Raw genomic sequence first — 26129 nt, forward strand, 5'->3', positions numbered from 1 at the left:
TTGAGGTATGTTCCCTCTATACCCACTTTGTTGAGAGTTTTTATCATAAATGGATATTGAATTTTGTCAAATGCTTTTTCTGCATCTACTGAGATGATCATATGATTTTCTTCCTTCTTTTTGTTAATGTGATGTATCACATAGATTAATTTGTGAATATTGAACCGTCCTTGCATCCCTGTGATAAATCCCACTTGATCATGGTATAAGATTCTTTTAAATGTGTTGTTGAATTCGGATTGCTAATATTTTGTTGAGGATTTTTACATCTGTGTTAATCAGGGATGTTGGCCTGTAGTTTTCTTCTTTTGTGTTGTCCTTGTTTGGTTTTGATATTAGGGTAATGTTAGCCTCATGAAATGAGTTTGGAAGTGTTCCTTCCTCTTCTATTTTTTTTGGAAAAGTTTGAGAAGGATTAGTATTAATTCTTATTTGAATGTTTGAAAGAATTGACTTGTGAAGCTATCTGGTTTTGAACTTTTGTTTGAATTAATAGTCAAAAGCCTCTAACAATCTTACTAGTAATTGGTCTATTGAGATTTTCTGTTTCTTCATGATTCACTCTTGGTAAGGTGTATGTTTCTTTGAATTTTGTCCATTTCTTCTAGGCTGGCAGATTTGTTGGCGTATAATTGTTCATACTACAGTCAGCCTTTCATATCCTAAGGTTCCACATTTGCACATTCAACCAACTTGAGATCAATCATTTTTGGGTAAAAAAGAATTTCCAGAAGGTTCCAAAAAACAAAACTTGAATTTGCTGCATGCCAGCAACTATTTACATAGCATTTACATTATATATGGTGTTACTAACAATAAAGTATGCAGGATTGTATGCAAATACTATGCCATTTTATATAAAGGACTTGAGCAAGCGTCAATTTTGGTATCCGTGGTGGGTCCTGGAACCAGTACCCTGCAGATATTGAGGGATGACTATAGTTACTTAAGATCCTTTGTATTTTCTGTGGTATCAGTTGTAATGTCTCCACTTCCATTTCCGATTATATTTATTTGAGTCCTATGTTTTTTTCTTTGTGAGTCCATCTAGAGGTTTGTCAATTTTATCTTTTTAAAGAAACTACTGATAGTTTCATTGATCTTTTTTACTGTCTTTTAGTTTCTGTTTCATTTCTTTTCACTCTTATCTTTGTTAATTCCTTCCTTTTACCAACTTTGAGTTTCATTGGGTTCCTCTTTTCCTAATACTTAGGTGAAACTTAGGTTGTTTGAGATTTTTTTATTCTTTCTTTTTGGCTGCGTTGGGTCTTCATCGTTGCACAAGAGCTTTCTCTAGTTGCCACGAGCAGGGGCTACTCTTTGTTGTGCACAGCCTTCTCATTGCAGTGGCTTCTCTTGTTGTGGAGCACAGGCTGTAGGCACATGGGCTTCCCTAGTTATGGCACATGGGCTCAGTATTTGGTGGCTCGAGGGCTCCAGAGCACAGGCTCAGTAGTTGTGGCGCACGGGCTTAGTTGCTCCGCGGCATGTGGGATCTTCCCGGACCACAACTCGAACCTGTTGGCAGGCAGATTCTTAACCACTGTGCCACCAGGGAAGTCCTCTTGTTTCTTGATATTGGCATTTATCTATGAACTTGCTGCTTAGAACTGCTTTTGCTAAGTTTGGTATGTTATATTTCTATTTTCATTTGTATCAGGTATTTTTTTATTTCTCTTTTGATTCCTTCTTTAACCCGTTGGTTGTTCAGTAGCATGTTGTTTAATCTCCATGTATTTATGAATTTTCCAGTTTTTTTCTTATAATTGGTTTCTGCTTTCATACATTGTGGTCAGACAAGATGCTTGATATGATTTCCATTTTCTTAAATTTATTAAGACTTCTGTCCTGACATGTGATCTATCCTGGAGAATGTTCTTTCACACTTGAGAAGAATGTGTATTTCTGTTGCTCTGTATTTTTCCATTAACTTAATCTGATTTGACATATCTTTCAAGGCAGATGGTTCCTTATTGATTTTTTTACTTTTTTTTGGTCGTACACGGGCCTCTCACTGTTGTGGCCTCTCCCATTACAGAGCACAGGCTCTGGACGCACAGGCTCAGCGGCCATGGCTCACAGGCCCAGCTGCTCCGCAGCATGTGGGATCTTCCCAGACCGGGGCACGAGCCCGTGTCCCCTGCATCGGCAGGCGGACCCTCAACCACTGCGCCACCAGGGAAGCCCGTTCCTTATTGATTTTTTTATCTGAATGATATATCTGTTGCTGGGGTGTTAAAGTTCCCTACCGTTATTGTATTGTCTGTCTCTCCCTTTAGGTCTGTTAATATTTGCTTTATATATTTAGGGGCGCCTGTGTTGGGTGCATAAGTATGTCTGAATGTTGTATCCTTTTCATGGATTGACACCTTTATTATTATGTAGTGCTCTTCTTTACCTTTTATTACAGTCTTTGTTTTAAAGTCTACTTGTCTTATGAGTATTGCTACCCCAGCCTTCTTTTCATTTCCATTTGCATGGAACATCTTTTTCCACCTCTTCACTTTGAGTCTGTGTGTGTTCTTACATCTGAAGTGAGTCTCCTGTAGGCAGCATACAGATGAGTTTTAGTTTGTTATCCATTCAACCACTCTGTGTCTTTTGATTGGAGAACTTAAATTTAGTCCATTTACATTTTAAGTAATTATTGATAGGTATGTACTTATTGCCATTTTGTTAAATTTCTTCTGGAGGTTTTGTAGTTCTTCTGTTTCCTTCTTTCCTCTCTCTTCGTTTGTGGTTTGATCATTTTCTCTAATGGTATGCTTAGATATTTTTCTCTTTATCTTTTGTGTATTTCCAATAGATTTTTGCCTTGTGGTTGCCATGAGTCTTTTATGTATAAAAACTTATATTTATTGCCATCTATTTTAAGTTGATAATAAGTTAAATTTGAACTCATTCTAAAGCTCTGCATTTTTATTCCCCTCCACATTTTGTCTTTGATGCCACATTTTACATTAAGCGCCTTTCTGGGAGATACAGTGAGCTTGAGCCAGGCAAAGAGAGAGTGCAGATGTTGCATCCAGTAGCCTCTGAGCGTCTTTGTAGATCCCTAGCTGTGCACCAAACTAGAAGCCTCCTCCTCAAGACTAATTTCCTTTATAAGCAAATAGGCCTTTTTCACAGAAAGAATGGTGTGTGTTTCAGTCTGCTGTCTGTGCAGTTTCCTGGGGGTGGTAGCCTGCCAAGGACTGTCTCTTTGGTTGTTACAGCCCCATGGGACCCAGGAACACAGTAAGCCCCACCCTGGGCTGCAGCTGTAAAAACCAAGCCACCAGACATAAAAACTGGGATTGTGTCTTTGATTGTTAACAGTCCCAGGGGACCCAAGAACACAGTAAGCCCCACCCTGGGCTGCAGCTGTAAAAACCAGGACACCAGACATAAAAACTGGGACATCAGATGTGCATAAAAGCTCCCCTCTGGGAGTTACTGCTGCTGTGGAGAGCAGCAGAGGGCAAAGATGGCCCTTGCTGGCTGGAGTGAAGCAGATGGCATGAAGATGGTGCTGCTAGCCTCCGTCCTTAGTGTCCCAGCAGGTCCCTAGATGTATGTTAAATGAAATGCCTACTCTGCAGGTCAGCACTTTACGGTAAGTGAGCCTCTGACAGAAAGTCTGGGTGCCTCTCAATCAGCTGCTTCTGCGCTGGGTCATTGGAGGGGAGGGGTGGTTCCAAGCATGGGAACCCTTCCAGTTCCTGTTCCCTCGTGGGTTTCGCGGACGTGAATCCCCTTGGTTTTTAAAGTTAGATGTTTTGGGGACTCATCTCTCAGGTGCTGCTCTTAAAACCTAGGGTGCCCAATTTGGAGTTCAGACCCGTTGCTCCTCAGGGAAAAGCTCCAGGTTGTGAGTTCACTCCTGACTGTGGGTCTCCACACCGGGAGAGGGGTTTATGGCAAGAGTGTTTCTCAGCCTCTCCTTCCCACTTCTAAATTTGTACTTTTTGTTTGTACTTCATGTTTTGATATTTTATCATATTCATTTTATATTATTCTTTTGTGTGACAGTATGTCTTAAATCCCTGGTGGCTGGTTGTTTTGCCGCTCTGCCAAACTAAACCCTTTATCTGCTCTTAGAAAAGACTGAAACATGGATTGCCCTTGAGCAGATCCACTTATGGTTGGTGGATAGGAATTAAATTGTGGAGTGTTTACTTCATGGCACTCTTAGAACATTTACGTATGTCTAATTTTGGGGGTAATGTCCCATAATCTCTAAGCAGGTAGGCTTCTTGTGGTTTATTTAGGATTTAAAATACCCATTTTTAATGTAATTTCATTATGTCTTAATTAAGATAGCTCCTATTACTTGTTACTAACACATTTTTGATGAAATCCAACCAAACATGAATTGTTTTTATTCTTTACCCTTCCCAGAGTGATGATTCTGACATTTGGGATGATACAGCATTGATAAAAGCTTATGATAAAGCTGTGGCTTCATTTAAGGTATGAAATGCTTATTTATTCTTTTCCTTATTTCCTCATGTGTATACTCATTCAGGGAAAAAAATGATAGAATACTTACAGTAAAGTGTTAAAGTACATATTACTCAGTCTAATTTTGAAGATTAAAAGATAACAGGTTAGGGCTTCCCTGCTGGCGCAGTGGTTGAGAGTCCGCCTGCCGATGCAGGGGACACGGGTTCGTGCCCCGGTCCAGGAGGATCCCACATGCCGCGGAGCGGCTGGGCCCGTGAGCCATGGCCGCTGAGCCTGCACGTCCGGAGCCTGTGCTGCACAACGGGAAAGGCCACAACAGTGAGAGGCCCGCGTACCACAGAAAAAAAAAAAAAAAAAGATAACAGGTTAGATAAATTAGTTATCTTCCTTTAGAAGTTAGTGACCAGTCTATATGTCATCCCTTTAACAGAGGCAATTTAAGCAGACTTTTCAACATTTATAATTTTTAATGTGTTTAGACTGTATTGAACTATCAAAGTCTTCTAATTCAGATTAGTGCAAGGACAATCTGAATTATACTTTTGAAACATTTAACAAGTCTTTATTGAAATAATATTGAGGATAAATAGCCTAGTGCAGTAATGAATACTTGCAGAGTGTTTACAGTGTTCTAGGCACTGTTCCATGTCCTTTACATACATTAAATTAATGTAATCCTCCCAGATCCTATGAGGTATCTGGGAGGTGATGAATGTCAAGGAATATACATTTCTTTTGCAGGGCGAAGTCTATTTTTTTGTGGCTCAAACAAGACATTTACACAGTTGTCCAATATCATCATTTTCCCCACTGTCTAAGGTGCTTAGTCTTATTGAGCATCATACATGGGCCATCAGTAGTTCAGGCACAGAGCATACACTCATACAGAGCACCAAGCATGGAGTCCACTTCCATCCCTAGTCCCTCCTGTAGCATGAGGTAAAGGTCAGATCTGTATGTCATCCTTGAAGCTGAACTCTGAATTTGTCAATAACATGCTTTCCAACATACATTTAGACTAGAAATAACACTAATGCAGAGTTACCAAGAGAGTTCTATAAAACGCAGATGGGGCTCAGTGTGGGACGGGGTTGGTGATATTGCACGGGGAGGTAGACTGAGCAGAGAAAAAGAACTGATTTGGGCAAGAGATAGTTTACTTTTAATTGTGTTGCATTTGAGGTAAATGTGAAGATATGAAATTGGTAATTGGAAATGTTGAACTAAGGAGAAAAGTCAGAGCTGGATAATAGCTTTGGAAGTTTGTTTGCATAGAAAGTGTAATTGAAGTAATAGGAATAGGTGATCATAAGCTGGTAAAGAAGGATGGCCAGTTCTTGTTGGGAATGCCCAAGTTTTAGACTTGATCAGAGAAATAATAAAAGCATTAGGGCCCAACATTGCTATGTCATCAAAAATGTTGTGACTATCAAAAAGAAAAATGATTGACAGAGTCTAATGTTATGGAAAGGTTGAGAGTGAGGAGACTTGCTTATAAGGGTCCTTAGAGCTGATTATCAGATATATGATACCTTCAAGAGCAGTTTCTTAGCATGTGGGATGGTGAACAGAGGAAATAGAAGCTATCTGAGACGGTGGGGCCTGGAGACCAGTTTATAGTGACTGAGTTATATTGTGACTTTCTTAATATATCACCCTGTAACATGTACGTTTCTATTCATGTTTTCATAGCACGCTCTAAAGAACGGTGACATTCCCGAAGTTTCAGAAAAACCAAAAGGCACACCTAAAAGAAAACCTGCTAAGAAGAATAAAAGCCAAAGAAAGAATACCACAACTCCCTTGAAGCAGGTTATTTTAAAACCTTGAGATTTAACTTCAAAGAATTTCTTGTTACTGTCCTTATTAAATAGTATAAAGTACCTTTAAATTATTAGGACAGTGTTTTCTATTGACATAAAATTTCTAAAGCACGTATTAAACTTTCTGTTGTTTAGGAACATGCATGTTAATATAAAGAATTAGGGGGAAATGATAAATACTAAATTCAGGTCAGTGTTTATGTTGGGGGTAGAGGGGAGGAAGGCAGTGCAACTTGGAAGAAGTACCTGAAGGCTTAAACTGAATTGGCAGTGTTTGACTTTTCTAAATCTGAGAGAGGTATCCTTTTTTTTTCCTTCAAAAATCCTAAAACTGTTAATACCTGGGGACCAGATATTCTGGGTAGAGTCATTTCTGCTATTTAAAACAGTCCACATAGAAGCTAATTATTTTGGTGTCTCATTAGTTGCTTTAGTTTCATCATTACCAAGGGGGAAGAGAGCTGATGTTTGATAAGCACATGCTATGTGCTGGGCTAGCGTACTGGACACTTCACATGCTTCCCCTCTGTTCTGTTCTTCACAACAAATATGTGAGGCAGATTATACTACACCCACTTAACAGATGAGGAAAATAAGACTCAAGGAGATTAAGAAACTGGTCCATGATTATATAAATGGCAGGACTATGTCATGTTATATTTATATTAGAATTCAGATTTCTGTGGTTTTGGACCTAAGTTTTTTCACTATAACATTCTGCCTCCCAGAACAGTTAACCGGAGACTGTCCCCTCCACCCCCAACCCTGCTCCACCCAAACAAGATTATAGTTTACCCTCTTTTAAAGAAATGTGCGTGTGTCTATCTTTGGTTTCTCTTATAGTGGAAAGTTGGTGACAAATGTACTGCCATTTGGTCAGAAGATGGCTGTGTTTACCCAGCTACCATTGCTTCGATTGACTTTAAGAGAGAAACCTGTGTTGTCATTTACACTGGATATGGAAATAGAGAGGAGCAAAATCTGTCTGATCTACTTTCCACAACCTCTGAAGTAGCTAATAATATAGAACAGAATGCTCAGGAGGTAAGGATAAAAAAATGGAATTCTTGGAAGCAGAAACTAGATGAGAAATTAAGCAGTATAACTGGTTGTCAGTTTGATCCACTGAAGCATTATATTTTTCTTAATGATGCCTTTATAACAAAAGTACATGTATTTCTTTCTCTTAAAAGAATGAAAATGAAAGTCAAATTTCAACAGATGAAAGCGAGAACTCCTCCAGGTCTCCTGTAAATAAACCAAATAGCATCAAGTCAAAAGCTGCTCCATGGAACTCTTTTCTCCCTCCACCACCCCATATGCCAGGATCATGTCTGGGACCAGGAAAGGTAAACTACCCAGAAAAGGTTTCCCAGGAAATAGTTAATATAGTATTGGAACATTCAGCCCCTCCATTAAGTGACTTGTAGCTTTTCTCACGAAACTTTTTTTTTTGGCTGTGCCCTGCAGCTTGCAGGATCTTAGTTCCCGGACCAGGGGTTGAACCCGGGCCACCTGGACTGCTAGGGATTTCCCTCATGAAACTTTAGTAGCTTTCCATAGATGTTGTAAATACATACCTGAGAATTCTTTGTAAAGGAAATAAGGTAGTAATGCAGAATAGTTTATAATGAAAGCCTTTCCTAACAATTTTTTTGGAGTATTAGGTATATTAGAGTAATAGCAAACTTTTGGAGATTGATATATATACTCTACTATGTGTAAAATAGATAACTAATAAGAACCTACTGTATAGCACAGGGACCTCTACTCAATGCTCTGTGGTGACCTAAATGGGAAGGAAATCGAAAAAAGAGGGGATATATGTATATATGTATAACTGATTCACTTTGCTGTACATCAGAAACTAACACAACATTGTAAAGCAACTATTCTCCAATAAAAATTAATAAAAAAAATAGTTTAGCAAACTTAAGTTTGAAAGTATAATATTTTATCATCAGCTGGATGTTGTGCTGTAGTTCTCTGTGTCACTTGTATAAGGTATATAAAAATTGGAAGAGAACACAGTATTTACATCTGATACAGGTGAAATCCAAAGAAGCTCCCAGAATGTTTTGTAGAGCAAAATGTAAATGCTGTTTTTATTCATGGTTCTTTTGGTTATCAGTAGCAAATCAACTTAAACAAAAAGTATTTTTACTTTAGGTTATATCATGGAATCAAAGTCCCTGTCCAGTAGTTTTGTATAAAGCATTGATTTCTTCAGGCAGTGATAATAATAAAGATTTTTAAAATCAAGCATGACATTAAAACTTTTCCTTAGGATTCCCTGTTGAGAGCTTCCTTATTAAGGTTTATATTCTATCACATTTTTCAGAATGGTCAGACCTCTTAATTTATATACATAATAAACATGCTTCATTGGTCTCAGGGGGCTGCTTTTTCTTGTTAAGTGAGAGACACTAATTTTTATAATACATGCTCTAACTTAGCATATGTAATTGAAAGGACATCCAATAGATTATGCAATTTAATTAATGAAATTGCGGGAGATATGGTCTTTTGGTCTTTTATGATGGAAATGTCTCGCTGAGTATACGGTCTCTGATTTATTAGGTAATTTTAATTTTTTCTTACTTTGGCTTCACTGCCTGAATGTCTACATAGAAAGGAAATGAGAAAAATCTAAATGTATGAGTATATATGACTTCAGCATTTGGTTCGTGAAATTCTATTTAACCGTTTTGATATGAATAATATAGATATTATTCTGGACAATTATTTCGATTCTTTTGACCTTGAATTCTTTTTTGCTCTTTACATATTGAAACTGTTAAATTGGTCTTTCTTTGAAATGTTCTTTACAGCCAGGTCTAAAATTCAGTGGCCCACCGCCGCCACCCTTCCCGTCATGCTGGCTGCCTCCATTTCCTTCTGGACCACCAGTAAGTGCAAAAGAATTCAGATTAAACTTTGCTTTCATACACAGTTTGGGATTTAGCAGAACATAGGTAGTTCGGAAATATCATAGCCAGGTTCTGATGGGTAAAAATTCGGACTAAACTTCAGGGTTTTTTTGGTTTTGTTTTTGTTTATTATTTTTGGCTGCATTGGGTCTTCGTTGCTGTGCGCGGCTTTCTCTAGTTGTGGTGAGCGGGGGCTACTCTTCATTGCGGTGCCCAGGTTTCTCACTGCGGTGGCTTCTCTTGTTGCGGAGCACGGGCTCTAGGCGCGCGGGCTCAGTAGTTGTGGCTCGCGGGCTCTAGAGCGTGGGAGCAGTTGTGGCACATGGGCTTAGTTGCTCTGCAGCGTGTGGGATCTTCCCCAACCAGGGCTTCAACCCGTGTCCCCTGCATTGGCAGGCGGATTCTTAACTACTGCGCCACCAGGGAAGTCCCAGGGTTTTTGTTTTTAATGACCTTCTGCTACCCAGACTCAGTCCTCTTATAGCCCATATTATTCATGCTTCCTTCCCGGCAGCAGTATCTCATTCTAAGGGAGATAGCGCCTATCCAAAAGGATTTATTTACACCATACCTTAGGATTAATGTTTTACCCTTCCAGGCATGGTCTGATCACGTAGACTGTCCAGATATCAACAATAGGCAAAATACAAAGACACTTTTTGGCAGACTGCATTGGGGTGGGGGCAGTGCAGATGTTCTAGCCAGAACTTTTACTTGAAACGCTGTGTGGGTGTTTTTTGAGGAAAACCATAGAAGTATTTATCCTTTGTCTTTTACCTATAGCTTCATAATGGAACAGAAAAATAGGTCTAATGAAAGCAAAATGTTTAAATATTTTATGTGACCTGTTGCCTTTTGATTCTTATTCAATTTAATTTTATTGGTCTCTTGTTGTTACTGGTTGGCTTTCTCCAAATCCCAGATTTTTAAAAAAATTTTAACTAGGAGATGACATGGAATGTAGGGAAAGATACAACTAACATCCAGCATTCTGTACATAAAATAGGTTTCCAGACCTTATGTTTTTGTCTACTGATTTTAAAGTGTATCTTTCTCCGTTTCCAGATAATTCCCCCACCACCTCCTATGTGTCCAGATTCTCTGGATGATGCTGATGCTTTGGGAAGTATGTTAATCTCTTGGTACATGAGTGGTTATCATACTGGTTACTATATGGTAAGTGATCACTCAGCATCTTTCCTGACAGTCACTTTGTGGTTTTGTGACTTTGTTTTGTTTGTGACTAAAAAGCGGTTTCTTATGTTAGGTAGATCCTAAGAGTTGAAAACTATAGGCAGGTTCAGTTCCAGACCACTGCAATGAAGTGAGCATCACAATTAAGCGAGTCATGAATTTTTTGGTTTCCTAGTATGTATAAATGTTATGTTTACACTATACTGTATTCTAGTACGTATGTAATAGCATTATGTCTTAAAAGCAGTGTACATACCTTAATTTTAAAATATTTTATTGCCGAGGAAAGCTAGCTACTATCTGACAACACAGGGTTGCCCCAGCCTTCAACTTGTGCAGAATACAGTATCTGCAAAGTACAATAAAGCAAGGTATGTCTGTACCTTACAGTTTTAAACAATACAGCTATCTACGGCTAAAATTACTCTTGTATTGTCCCCACTAAGTATAGTTGTAGTGCATTGAAAAATCTTTCATATTATTAGGTTATTTTTATTACAGTTGGCCCTCTGTATCCATGGGTTCTGCATCCATGCATTCAACCAACTGTGAATGTTCGAAGAAAAAAAATTCCAGAAAGTTCCAAAAAAGCAAAACTTGAATTTACTGCATGCTGACAACTATTTACATAGCATTAGATATTATAAGTAACCTAGAGATGATTTAAAGCGTATGAGAGGATGTGCATAGGTTACATGCAAGTACTGTGCCATTTTATATAAGGGACTGGAGCATCTGCAGATTTTGGTGTTCAGTGGCAGGGCAGGATGGGAGTGTATCCTGGAACTCATTCCCCCCCATGCATGGCTATCAAGGGACGAATGTGTACATTTTCTAATTTAATGAAACTTTTTCTAAATTATTTTCTAATCTCATTAGTCTTTCTATTTTGATTTGAAATAAGATGGGTTGTAGGAGAGGGAAAAAGGAAGGATAATACCCCCAACTCCCCCACCCCCCCCCCAAGTAAAAGGAAAAGAAAGACAAAAAAATAAGTTATTTTTGTGCACAGTGAAAGTCTGGCGTGATAAATGCCAAACTGGACCTTAGGGACTGAGGCGCCAAACTTCTCGTTTTATGCATCTATCTGTTGTAGACATGTTCTATTGTAATTTAGCAGGAAATTATAAAGTTTTTAAAAAATGAAACTAATATGGCATGCTAAGATTATGATGTGATACTTGAATTTTTAGTTAACTAATATATAGAAGAAACTAAACAACTGACTTGAAGATGTAATTTTATAAGTATATCATCTGTACATTCCTCCACCAATATTCTTACTTTAAAGCTACTCTTCAGCTGTTGTATAACCCTGATATATTTGTACGGTATGATGAAGTTGCACTTTTAATGACCGAAATGATAATGGAAACTAAATTAATAGTTCGTAATGTGTTTTGAGACCAGTGATCTGATAACTTTCGAAGCTTCCCCCTTCTGCACTTCAAATTTCTCTGCATGTTTTCTGTAAATTATGAAATATAGTTGTTTCTCGGTATCTGCAGGCGATTGGCTCCAGGATCTCTGCAGGTACCAAAATTCAGGGATGCTCACGTCCCTTATAGAAAATGGCATACTACTTGCATATAACCTACACACGTCCTCCTGTGTACTTTGAATCATCTTTAGATTACTTATAATACCTAATACAATGTAAATGATATGTAGGTAGTTGCTGTTATGTAGCGAATTAAAGTTTTGCTTTTCGGAACTTTCTGGAATTCCTTTTTTCTAATATTTTTGATCTGCAGTTGGTTGAATCCGCAGATGTGGAATCTGTGGATACAGAAGGCCAACTGTATTTTGAAAAATAATTATATATAAAGTATTGGCATAAGTTATGTTTATTTATTATTTTTTTTTTTTTGCGGTACGCGGGCCTCTCACTGTTGTGGCCTCTCCCATTGCGGAGCACAGGCTCCGGACGCGCAGGCCCAGTGGCCATGGCTCACGGGCGTAGCCGCTCCGCGGCATGTGGGATCTTCCCGGACCGGGGCACGAACCCGTGTCCCCTGCATCGGCAGGCGGACTCTCAACCACTGTGCCACCAGGGAAGCCCAATTTATGTTTATTTTTAAATTTTTTAGACAGGAAAGATAGAGGGGGCAAAATTCATCCATAGTTCTAGTACCCAGATATACCATATTTTGCCTTGTTTTCAGGTTCACATCATGCAAAGGTTCATGGCTTTGTTTGGTTGTTGTTGTTAGTGTAAACTTTTATTGAAATACGCAGGCAGAAGAGTACACATATTAGAAGGCCACAGATTGATGAATTTTCACAAAGTGATCACATTTGTGTAATCAGCGCTAATATCAAGAAAAAGACCACAATCCTAAAGTTTCCTTTTATCCCCTTCTAGTCATTACCAATCCCTTTCCTAAGGGTAACCCTTTTCCTGACTTATAATGTCATCAAATTTTTTAATTTTGTGAATAGAATCACACATATACTCCTTTATGGCTGGCTTATTTTGCTCAACACTTTGTGAGATTAATCTACATTGTTGTGTGTGGTTGTAGCTGTATTTCATTCCATTGTATACATATACCATAATCTGTTTATTCATTTTAACCGTTGACGGACATTTGGTTTGTTTCCAATTTGGGGCTATTAAATATTTTTAATAATTAAGCTTTATTAAGATACAATTTACATGGTATACAGGTCACCCATTTAAAGTGCACAGGTCAGTGGTTTTAGTTTTTATTATATTCACAATTATGTAGCCATCACTATAATCAATTTTATTTTATTTCATTTCATTTTGTTTCATTTCATTTTATTTGTTTTTGGTCACACTGCACTGCATGTGGGATCTTAGTTCCCTGACCAGGGATTGAACCTGCGCCCCCTGCATTGGAAGTGCAGAGTCTTAACCACTGGACCACCAGGGAAGTCCCTACAATCAATTTTAGAATAATTTCATTATCTACCCCCCAACCCCAAGAAAATCACATACCCTCATTTTCCCCAACCTCCCAGCAGTAGGCAATGACTAAACTACTTTCTGTCTTCTTTTGGATTTGCCTATTCTGGACATTTTGAATAAATAGAATCATACTGTATGGGATCTTCTGTGTGTATCCTTTTTCACTCAGCCTAATGTTTCCTAGATCCATCTGTGTTGTAGCATTTATCAGTACTTCATTTTTTATTGCCGAATAATACTCTGTTGTGTATACCACATTTTATCCATTTGGGTTGTTTCCACTTTTTGGCTGTAATGAATAATGCTGCTATGTACATTCGTGTACAAGTTTTTGTGAGGATGTACGTTTTCATTTCTCTTGGGTATATACCTAGGAGTGGAATTGCTGGATCACATGGTATGTGAAGGTTCAGCTTTGGTAGGTAACCAAACCAGAATACAAGTGTGGTGGTGGTGTTTTAATAATTTCAGACTTACAGAAGAGTTGCAAAAATAGTACAAGAATTTCCATGTGTAGGTTCCCCAAATGTCAACTTTTTACCCCTTTAGGTTTCTCATTCATTTCATTTTTCCTTCTCTCTCCTCTCTCTTTCTCTGTATCTATCTCTATTTTTCCCCCCGAAGCTATTCAGAATCAGTTGCAGATACAGTGCCCCTACCATTTAAATACACTATGTATTTCCTGAAAGCAAGAACATTCTTTTGTATAATCACCATATAGTTATCAAATCAGGAACTTAAATCGATTAATACTGATACTATGATCTTATCTACTGGCCTTATTCAAATTTTGCCAGTTGTCTTATGAGTGTCCTTTACAACAAAAGAAAGTTGTATTTTAATCTAGAATTCAGTCCAGGGCCACGTGTTACCTTTTGTTGTCATATCTCTTTAGTCTTATGTGACTGACTTTTTAAATATAGTTTTGTCCTCATACCATTTACATTGTTTTGTATCCTTTAAAAATATATATTTGTTAATTACAAGTGATAAATGTAAAACCTTGTAAAATTTTCAAAAATTAAAGATGAGACAAAAATCCTGTTGGTGATCAAAGCCATGCCCATAAATTGGGAGACTAAGATTGACATATGTACACTACTATATATAAAATAGGTAACTAATAACCTACTGCATAGCACAGGGAGCTCTACTCAATACTCTGTAATGACCTATATAGGAATAGAATCTAAAATAGAGTGGATATATGTATATGTATAACTGATTCACTTTGCTCTAGAGCAGAAACTAACACAACATTGTAAATCAACTGTACTCCAATAAAAATTAATTTAAAAAAAAAAAAGCCAGGCCCAGTTTCTACCCTTCTCCAGAGGTCACCACTGATATTAGTTTGCCGTATAGCCTATCAAAATCTCTTTCTCTGTGTTCAGGTATATATGAGTGCTCATAAGAAATGTATTGTTTTTATGTTCATCTTTCTATATATAAAGACATTCTGTAAGAGTTTAGTTCAGGATTTCCCTGGCAGTCCAGTGGTTAGGACTCAGTGCTTCCATTGCAGGGAGCACAGATTTGATCCCTGGTTGGGGAACTAAGATCCCGCATGCCACGTTGTGCAGCCAAAAAAAAAAAAAATGAAGTTGGTTTTTCTTACTCGTCATTCTGTTGGTGACCAATTTCACTAAATTTACTGACCATTTACTTCAAATATATTCTTTCTAACTTCCCTGGTGATCACATCATTTCTCTCCTCCGCTTCATAGACGAACTTCTTCAAAAAATTATCTCTAGGGGCTTCCCTGATAGCACAGTGGTTGGGAGTCTGCCTGCCGATGCAGGGGACATGGGTTCGTGCCCCAGTCCGGGAAGATCCCACATGCCGCGGAGCGGCTAGGCCCGTGAGCCATGGCCGCTGAGCCTGTGCGTCCAGAGCCTGTGCTCCACAACGGGAGAGGCCACAATAGTGAGAGGCCCGCGTACCACCAAAAAAAAAAAAAAATTATCTCTAGTTGTCCTCTTTACTTCCTTATCTCACATTCTCTTCAGGCCTGTCAGGTAGACTTCTGTCTTTCCTACTGTATTGAGATTTTTTTGTTTTTAAAGATTGTTTTTAATTAATGAATGAATTTATTTTGGGCTATGTTGGGTCTTCGTTGCTGTGTGTGGGCTTTCTCTAGTTGCAGTGAGCGGGATCTAGTCTTCGTGGTGCGTGGCTTCCCATTGCGGCTTCTCTTGTTGCGGAGCCCAGGCTCTAGGCACACGGGCTTCAGTAGTTGTGGTGGGCGGGCTTAGTTGCTCCACAGCATGTGGGATCTTCCCAGACCAGGGCTCGAACCCATGTCCCCTGCACTGGCAGGTGGATTCTTAACCACTGTGCCACCAGGGAAGCCCTGTATTGAGATTTTACCTCCAGATTGCTGACTCAGTGGTCAGTTCTCTGCTTTATGTCTCTTACCTCTCAGCAACATTTTAATATATTTGACTACACTTTTGAAAGACTTTTTTCTCCTGCCTTTGGTAACACGTTTTAATCTACTAGTCATTACCTTCTTCCTTGGCTGCTCCTTTTAGACTCCTTTAACAGCTTTTCCTCCTCTACCCAATATCTTTGTGGGATTCCTTATGCGCAACTCATAGCCCCCTTCTCTTCTCTAACTATAAACTCTCACTAGGTGACCTCATCTGCTCTAGGACTTAAAATGGCATGTCTGTACTGGAAGTTCTCAGATGTCTAGCTCTGAATTTGAGACTTGTTTATCCAACTGCCTATTTTCCCTCACCACATGGATGTCTGTTAGGTACATCTCAAACCAAATATAGCCAAAACTGAACTGTTAGTGTTATTTCATACACCTCTATTCCCACAGCCTTTCCATCTCAGTAAGCAGTAACATTGATGCACTAGCAACACCAGTTTCTCAAGCCACAAATGTGGAGTTAGCATTGATTCCTCACTTTCCTTCACTTTTTTTTTTTAAACATCTTTATCGGGGTATAATTGCTTTACAATGGTATCCTTCACTTTTTATAACCAATTTCTAAGAAAGTTCTGTTGACTATTTTCATGCAGATCCTGAATCAATGCACTTTGATTTCTCTCCACTAATACCCATTCAAGATACTATCATCTCTTTTTTTAACCGAGATATATTGGCTAAAAGTTCGTTCAGGTCCCCATTTCTTTTAATTGCATGGATGTACCACATTGTGCTTATCCATTCATCAGTTGATGGACATTTGGGTTGTCTCATCTTTTTGGCTACAGTGAATAATTCTGTTATCACCATTTGTGTATAAAATTTTGTATGGATGTATATTTTCAGTTTTCTTGGATATATATTTAGGTGTAGAATTGCTGGCTCAAAAGATCGCTGTAGCGGAACCATGGTCAGGGAGCTAAGATCCCACATGCCTCTCGGATAAAAAAACAAAACATAAAACAGAAGCGATATTGTAACAAATTCAATAAAGACTTTTAAAGAATGGTACACATTAAAAAAAAAGTCTTTAAAGAATAAATAAGTAAATAAAGTGACTGCACCATTTTATTATAACCACCAGCGATGTGTGAGGGTTCCTATTTCTCCACATCGTCACCAACACTTACTATTGTCTCCTTGTTTGATTATAGCCATCCTAGTGGGTATGAAGTGATACGTTTTAATGGTTTTGATTTGCACTTTCCTAATGACTAAACGATGTTGAGCATCTTTTCATGTGCTTGTTGGCCATTTATATATCTTTTTTGGAGAACTGTCTATTCACATCCTTTGCCTATTTTTAAATAGGCTGTTTGTCTTTTTGTTGATGAGTTGTAATAGCTCTTTATATATTCTGGATAAGACATCATTATCTCTTACCTTACTGCAGCAGATCCCAAGTATTCTTTTTGCTTATGAAATTTCATGTCCCATCCTGCCAAATCCATTCTGAATACAGCAGCTAGAGTGATATATTATTTTCTCAAATATTTATTTATTTATTTGCATGGGGTCTTAGTTGCACCATGCGAGATCTTTAGTTGCACCATGCAGACTTCTTAGTTGTGGCATGTGGACTCTTAATTGCAGCATGCATGCAGGATCTAGTTCCCTGACCAGGGATCGAACCCGGTCATTGGGTGCATAGAGTCTTACACACTGGACCACCAGGGAAGTTCCTCCACACTCTTCTTACTCAGTACACTCCTGCAACACTGGCCTCTTTTCTTGCTCATGTCCAGATTTATACCTTCTTCTGGCCCTTTGCACTCATTATTCTTTAGTCTGGAAAGCTGTTACCCTGTATTTCACTTGTCTGGCTTGTTGCTTAGATCTCAACTGAAATTTCATCTTCCTGATTAAGCTAGAAGTGATCCGCCCTCATTCTCTATTATATCACCCCACTTAGATTCTCTGTGTGGCATTTATCGTTCTTGGTATGATTTTCTTTACCTGTTTATCTGTCTCCTTCCAGTAGAATGTTGAGCTCCACGGGAGCAGGGACCTTGTCTGTCTTATAACCTTGGATCTTTAGCATCTGGAATAGTGCCTGGTTCATAGTAAGTCTGGTTCAGAATAAGTTCATCATTTGCTAAATGTTGAACATTAGCAAGTTTTTCCTCTGGTAATTAGATAACCATTCTTCTATATAAAGCTTCTTGCAGATTATTTCCTTATGACATCTGGAAGTATCATTATTGGGTCAAAAAGTATAAACATTTTATTTTAGTTTAGTTTTTAAACATTTTAGTAGCTTTTGATACTGTTGACTGCCTTTCCACAATTCTTTCCATGTGTATTGCCACTGGTACAACTTGAAAATGTTTGTTTTACCACAGCCTTAAATAGTTATACACCTTATTGCTTTCTTTGATAACTCTAGCAGCAGTTAAAAAATATGAATGTTCTAACGTGTCAGAATATATTTGATTTGAAGGATGACCTGGATGAAAATTAAAGTTGGTTAATTGTACTCATAAACATTCATATTTCACATACTTGATTGTACTGTTATTAAAACCTAGCAGATTTTCAACAGACTTTGAACTCTGGTCCTAACCAACAAAATGCAGATGTTTCTGTTTCTTTTGTGAGTTCAAGCACCAGTTCCTAGGAAAGCAGCCTTGTCCAGTATATATGCCACAAATTCAGGGCTAAGCTATGATTAACTTGTTCCAGAGAAATGATCTTTACTTTTTGCAGTATTATTTGTATATCTGCGTAAATTAAAATATAAACCTATGTTCATATGCAGAAGTGTAAACAAATTGCCATTTCCTAGATCTTGCATTTTTGTCTCTTGGAAATTTTTACCATTAAAAAGAAGAAGCTACTGTTCATTGTCATGTTTTCCAATAGCTTATGTGTGTTTTAGAGAGCGTTGCCTTCAGGTAGCGATTCTTAGCCATTGCTCCACAGAAGCATATGTGACTGACAACTTTTCCATTACTAACCTGTTCCCATAAGAGCAGCCAGACAGGATTTGGGTCTAGCTCTTAACCTATACATTTTTCTTTTTCTAGAAATCCTAACAGAATGCAGATGAATGAGAGTAATGTTACTGAAATAACATAGCACAGGCTCTAACTTTGGTACTTATTAGTAACAAATCCCCTTTAATATATCTTGTGGCCTCAAAGATATAGGTTAATAGTGAAGTCGAAAGCTAGTATATATGTAGGGAAAGATAGAAGGTATTGAGGCCAGAAAGGAGAAGAGAGGAGTAGGACATTTGTGCTAAGTATGACCAGGAAAAACAGTAAATATTTGAGTCTTAATTTTTTTTTTGAACTTCTAAAATATTTTTGTCTAGTGAGTACTGGTTTTTAATGGTTTTATTTTAATAAATGAGTGTGACACATTATATATTTTATTTGACAGAAAATAAGATATAAGTTGGCTCAGGAACATCTTCAGACTTAGTGAAAGAAGAAAACTTTCTTAATTGCAGCCTAATAATTGTTTACTTTGGAGTCACGTTTAAAGTACATTTGAAGGCTGTAAACTTATTTTCTGATGATATTTTGTTAAAGAGAATTAATGAAATGTCTTATGTGAAAGAAAATGTTCACTTCTGTATAAAATGTGTGTTCTTTTTTTTTTTAAACATCTTTATTGGAATATAATTGCTTTACAGTGTTGTGTTAGTTTCTGCTGTATAACAAAGTGAATCAGCTATATGTATAATGTATCCCCATATCCCCTCCCTCTTGCGTCTCCCTCCCACCCTCCCTATCCCTTAGGTTGTCACAAAGCACCAAGCTGATCTTGTGCGATGCAGCTGCTTCCCACTAGCTAGCTGTTTTACACTTGGTAGTGTATATATGTCAATGCTACTCTCTCACTTTGTCCCAGCTTACCCTTCCCCCTCCCCGTGTCTTCAAGTCCATTCTCTGTGTCTGCGTCTTTATTCCTGTCCTGCCCTTAAGTTCATCAGAACCACTTTTTCTTTTTTTTTTAGATTCCTCATATATGTGTTAGCATACGGTATTAGTTTTTCTCTTTCTGACTTACTTCACTCTGTATGACAGACTCTGGGTCCATCCACCTCACTACAAATAACTCAATTTCTTTTTATGGCTGAATAATATTGCACTGTATATATGTGCCACATCTTCTTTATCCATTCATCTGATGATGGACACTTAGATTGCGTCCATGTCCTGGCTATTGTAAATAGTGCTGCAATGAACATTGTGGTACATGACTTTTTGAATTATGGTTTTCTCAGGGTGGGATTGCTGGGTCATATGGTAATTCTATTTTTAGTTTTTTAAGGAACCTCCATACTGTTCTCCATAGTGGCTGTATCAATTTACATTCCCACCAACACTGCAAGAGGGTTCCCTTTTCTCCACACCCTCTCCAGCATTTATTGTTTGTAGATTTTTTGATGATGGACATTCTGACCTATGTGAGGTGATACCTCATTGTAGTTTTGATTTGCATTTCTCTAATGATTAGTGATGTTGAACATCCTTTCATGTGTTTATTGGCAATCTGTATATCTTCTTTGGAGAAATGTCTATTTAGATCTTCTGCCCATTTTTGGATTGGGTTTGTTTTTTTGATATTGAGCTGCTTGTATATTTTGGAGATTAATCCTTTGTCAGTTGCTTCGTTTGCAAATATTTTCTCCTGTGTTCTATGCTTCTAAATGCCTTTATTTTCCTTACAGGGTTTCAAACAAAGTCAAAAAGAAAGAAGGTGCTCCCATTTCAATTAAGGAGTAAGTCTACCATCATTATAAAAGAGAATGTTACTTTTTTATAAATTTTGTAGTTTGTAGAAAATATATGTTTAAAATATTGAAAAGTAGAAAAGTTAATGTAAAACAATATTAAAGACATTTTGATGCAAAAACTATTTGATAAAAGATTGATCTAAATCCCCTCTAGAATTCTTATGATGTCAAAGCATCATCTCAGCAAATACTTGTTGGTTGGTTGTATTGAAAGGAAAACATACCTTTATAATAAAGAGATCCTTAGAATCAGAGATGAAATTTTGCATCACTGTAATCAGACAGTCAGACTTGCTTTTTCATTTGAGATGCAGTATGAAATACCCTGTATTACCTATGAAGTGTTATGGTCAAAAAAGTTTAAGTGGAATTTAAACAGACCTTTAGGATCTACTTTCCCATTTATCAGAAATACTGGGGATAGAGCAACAAGTTAAATGACATCACAAAGGAAATGATCAGACAGGTCCAGAACGTGGCATGTTGTAGAAGATAACTGGCCTCCTTTCTTCAAAAATTCAGTGTCATGAAAGAAAACATGACATGGAGTAGGTAACTATTCCAGATTAAAAGTGACTTGAGATATAACAGCCAAATACAATGTGGCATCCTTCATTATTCATTAGACCCTGGTTTTGAAAAGCTATTTATAAGAGACTTGGGGGTTGAGGAAATTTGAATATAGACTGGATTTTAAATGATATTAGATAACTATTGCTAATTTTATGAGCTGTGATAAGGGTGTTGTAGTTTCTGGAAGAAGGTCTTTAAATTTGCATACTGAAGTATTTAGAAGTGAAGTGTTACAGTGTTTGTAATACATTTCTAAATGATTTAGCAAAATGTATATATGTGTGTGCATGAAGCGTATATGGCTGTTATTGAATCTAAGTGGTGTTCATATGGATGTTCATTGTACTATTTTTTTTCTATTTTCTGTGTGTTTGAAAAGTACATAAGAAAAGTGTTCAGTATTTTTAACTAAATGAGTAAAATCTATGTGTCTGTTGTATTCCCTTTTTACATATTTTACACTTTTGGTCCATATTCATCCATATTTTGATGTTTGTCATCAGTATTTTGTGCATGTGTGTGTGTGTATATATCCCCACTTAATATCACATTTTTAATGTTTTTACGTATTCTTTCTATCAGCTTGTTTGCCTGTATGTTATGCCGCTCTTCCTTTAGTTCAGTAGCTTTTGGCATTCTCAATAACATTAGTAACTACCTTCTTATATGTAGTACTCGATTCTCTTCTGTCATAGCGTCAGGGTAACTCTCTGTGTTGTGACTATTTAATAAAAGGTTGTGGACATTATGATTCTTAGTGGATGTTTCCATGTTGCCTTGAAAAGCAAATTTCGAAAAACATCTTTTCAAAATCTATGCGTTCCTGGGAGGGATATTTTTTAAATTATATAAATCCTCACATTTAAAAGTATAGTTACCTGTATTTCATTCTTCGATTAAAGTCAGTTTTATTCAATTGAAGTTCTTCAGCTAGGTTATTCAGCTAAGTCTAAAGAGATGAATAGAAAAACTAGGCAGGGGATGAATTGGGCTGAAGTATTCCAGGCAGAGAATGCACAAGCTAGAAGCATTAGGGCAGTGTGTTTCAAGGCCTAAGGCTAGCCCAAATGTCATACCACTGTTATCCGTTCTCCATCCATGTAAGTTCCCCTCTTTGCATCTGTTCTCTGCTTATTTCTATTACATAGCTTTTCACGGTATAATATCTTTATTGTTTATATATCTGTCTTTCCTGTGTCATTAGAGGCAAGGCACTACATCTCATTCTTCATCATGTCTACAGTATCTGGCATGGTTTTTTGAAGTCTAGAATGGGCTTAGAGCACAGATTGGAGGGAATGTCAAAGAAGAGAGAAAATGAAGTCAAAACAGCTTGTTTTCTGGCTTTCACTGTAGTAATTGTCCTTGTGGTTATGAAGAATCCTAGATGGAAAATTCCATGGTCTGTACCTATATTCAGAAGATAGGCAAATAGAAGGTGAGATGCCATAATTGAAGAGTACCTTCATTAAGGGATCAGCCAGAGATTACTTTATCTGAGTCATGTTGTAAGTTTAGCTTTTCTGTATGGTTGCCATTAACAGAAATAAACTACAGGTTATGAATGGTTATACAGGTTATGAATGGTTATGAATGTAAGTTATATGTTGTTTGAAGCTCTTGGTGAATGGAAAACAATGAATTCAATTCAGAAGTGAAATTCTGAAAGTTTAACCAGAGCAACTCCTGCTTCTGCAGAAATCCATGTTTATATACAGCAATCAGTAGAAGACGTTCAGTATTCAGGTATTTCACAAAATACTTGGTGTTTTATCATTTTTGTGTATGAATTGTGGCCTTGCAAGAGGATTCAAGAACATTTTTACATCACTGTCATTTTTTTTTCCAAATACTTTTTTTGAGGTTAATTTATATACAGTAAAATGCACAGATTGGGACTTCCCTGGTGGCGCAGTGGTTAAGAATCTGCCAGCCAATGCAGGGGACACGGGTTGGGGAAGATCCCACATGCTGCGGAGCAGCTAAGCCCGTGCACCACAACTACTGAGCCTGAGCTCTAGAGCCCGCATGCCACAACTACTGAAACCCACGCTGCTAGAGCCCGTGCTCCACAAGAGAAGACACCGCAATGAGAAGCCCGCGCACCGCAACGAAGAGTAGCCCCCGCTCACCTCAACTAGAGAAAAGCCTGCACGCAGCAATGAAGACCCAATGCAGCCAAAAATTAAATAAATAAATAAACTTTTTTAAAAAATGCACAGATTTAAAGTGAAGAGTTTGATCAGTTTTGAGAAGGTATACCATTGTTACTACATCAAGATAAAAGAACATTTCCCTCAGTCCAGAAGTTCCTTTGTACCCCTTTCTAGTCATTCACCACACTTACCTATCCTGACAATCACCATTCTGACCTCTATGAACAAAGATTAGTTTTACTTAGTTTAGAACTGCAATCATACAGTATGTTCTCTTTTGCACAGGATTGTTTTAAATTATTATTACTTGTGGGTTCAGCTATTGTCCTGAGATTATATATGTAACATGTTTTGAAGACACCAAGTAATATAGTTGGAGAAGCTTTTGGAGAAACTAATTTCTTTTCTTTCTTTTTTTTAATTTTTTTTAATGGAAATATAGTTGGATTTACAGTGTTTTAGGTGTACAGCAAAGTGATTTCAGTTATACATATACATGTATGTATACCCATTCTTTTTCAGATTCTTTTCCATTATATATTATTGTAAGATATCAAATATAGTTCCCAGTGCTATACAGTAGGTCCTTGTTGTTTATCTATTTTATATGTAATAGTGTGTATCTGTTAATCCCAAATTCCAAACTTATCCCTGTTCCCCCTTTCCTTTTTGGTAACCATGTTTGTTTTCTATGTGAGTCTGTTTCTATTTTGTAAATAAGTTCATTTTTTTAGATTCCACATCTAAGTGATATCATATGATGTTTGTCTTTCTCTGTCTGACTTACTTCACTCAGTATGGTACTCTCTAGCTCCTTACATGTTGCTGCAAATGGCATTACTTCATTCTTTTTAATGCCTGAGTAATATTCCATTGTATATGTATATACCACATCTTCTCTATCCATTCATCTTTCAATAGACATTTAGGTTGCTTCCATGTCATGGCTATTGTAAATAGTGCTGCTATGAACATTGGGGTGTATGTATCTTTTCAAATTAGAGTTTTCTCTAGATATATGCCCAGGAGTGGGATTACTGGATCATATGGTAGCTCTATTTTTAGTTTTTTAAGGAACCTCCATACTGTAGGAGAAAGTAATTTTCTGAGCTTCGAAGTTCTGATCCTTTCATTACTAGTTATTGTGACACATAAATTGACCTTTTATATTTTAAAATGGCATATAATTTAGGGTTGAGCTGCATTCTACTTTAAATAAAACTTGGTTTCTAGGCAGAAGAAGAAAGATGTGAAGCAGTGCACCTGAATATTAATGAGTCTTTGTGTTTAGATAAATACTTCTGGTTAATCTTATTTTATATATATATATATATAAAAGATAGCATAGCTACCTTGTTTGATACCAGTCAGTTGTTAGTTAGGGGAGCAGGGATTTGATTTGAAATTTGTTTGCTTACAAACTTCATGTTTTTTCCAGTTAAGCTGCTGATCTGGAAAGTTGTACATTGTTTGGTAAAATTTGGACTCTGTAGTTTCCCTACTCTTGCCATTACCTGTAGGTAGAATTTTGACTTCTAGGATATTGTTCATTTTACTTTTACTGTAAAATTTATAATAAACATTTAAATTTGTAAAAAAAATCTTACTTTATAGAACTTGGTTTCAGTAGACTCTTAGCTCTGTGTTAGTTGGGTTTTTATTGTAAAGGAAACTAGAAACTGTCACATCATATTTTTCTTCCCTTACAAGTAATAATAGCTATATTTTTGAATGATTACTATGTGTTGCTAGGCATTGTTATTTCATTGAATCTTTTTTTTTTAAATAAATTTATTTATTTATGGCTGTGTTGGGTCTTTGTTGCTGCTCACGGACTTTCTCTAGTTGCAGAGAGCAGGGGCCACTCTTCATTGCAGTGCGTGGGCTTCTCATTTCAGTGGCTTCTCTTGTTGCAGAGCACGGGCTCTAGGTGTGCAGGCTTCAGTAGTTGTGGCACGTGGACTCAGTCACCCCGCGGCATGTGGGATCTTCCCGGGTCAGGGATCAAGCCCATGTCCCCTGAATTGACAAGCGGATTCTTAACCACTGCACCACCAGGGCAGTCCCTCATTGAATCTTAATAGCCTCTCAAGTTAGTTACTATTATTATTCCCAAATGACTTGCTTTGGACCACATAGTAAGTGGTAGAACTCTGTATGACTTCAGAACTCTCTCCAGCTCTTAGCCCCCCAGCAATTGCTTCTGCCCGGCTCTGTGGAGTCTTGTCCTACACGTGCATAACTTAGGATTTGGGCAAGGACCTAAGTGGGAATCCTACACAGATTTTTGGGGCTCCTTCTCTTTAAGTCCCTTCCCTCTAGACCTTACCTCCTCAAATTCCATCTGCCTTATTCCAGAGCCTAGACTCCAATCCCTGTTTCTTCCCCCCACCCAGGAAGAACAGTACTCTTTACTCAGGCTCCACCTTTCATGCTGCAGTTTGGAAATTGTGTCCAGCCAAAGAGGGTGAATGCAAAGCTCACCTGTTTCCCTTTCTCAAGAATCTCACCCTGTGCTCTCTGTTGCCCAATGCCTGGAAACAGTTGCATCATAAATTGTGCCCAGTTTTATAACCTATCACAGGAAAATAAGTACACTACCAACTATTCCTCCTATTTTTAAACAAACATTTTATCATTTTTTTGAATACTTGGTTGGATGGCACAATTCATTGCATCACCTTTTCATTTTGGAACAATTTTCAGTTGTTGGATGATTTCTGAAAGATTAATCTGTTGTGATGGTTAAAACAAAATGTGCTAAACAATGATATTACACTCTCTCTCTCAAGTACATAAGGTTCATATGTCAGATTTGGGGTTATTGGTATGTGTGTGTGTGTGTGTGTGTGTGTGTGTGTATGTATGTATATATATATATATA

General features: G+C 37.5%; 1 protein-coding gene and 1 non-coding gene across 3 annotated transcripts in view; one reads left to right on the forward strand and one right to left on the reverse strand.

The window, feature by feature from the left end:
* LOC112407034 (survival motor neuron protein) overlaps positions 1-26129 on the forward strand; it is a 46095-nt gene that overhangs the window by 9881 nt on the left and 10085 nt on the right. For both annotated transcript variants that reach the window (XM_024756167.1, XM_024756168.1), the window contains exons 2-8: positions 4381-4452; positions 6139-6258; positions 7113-7313; positions 7463-7618; positions 9101-9178; positions 10265-10375; positions 20451-20501. In XM_024756167.1, coding sequence (XP_024611935.1) covers positions 4381-4452; positions 6139-6258; positions 7113-7313; positions 7463-7618; positions 9101-9178; positions 10265-10375; positions 20451-20498 — 786 coding nt within the window. In that variant the 3' untranslated portion in view covers positions 20499-20501. The remainder of the gene's footprint in view (positions 1-4380; positions 4453-6138; positions 6259-7112; positions 7314-7462; positions 7619-9100; positions 9179-10264; positions 10376-20450; positions 20502-26129) is intronic.
* Positions 13221-13293, reverse strand: TRNAG-UCC (transfer RNA glycine (anticodon UCC)). The gene has a single exon. It is a non-coding gene; the product is annotated as a tRNA-Gly (tRNA).

This window comes from Neophocaena asiaeorientalis, unplaced genomic scaffold, assembly GCF_003031525.2.
Source record: "Neophocaena asiaeorientalis asiaeorientalis breed wild unplaced genomic scaffold, Neophocaena_asiaeorientalis_V1.1 scaffold376, whole genome shotgun sequence".
Lineage (NCBI taxonomy): Eukaryota > Metazoa > Chordata > Mammalia > Artiodactyla > Phocoenidae > Neophocaena > Neophocaena asiaeorientalis.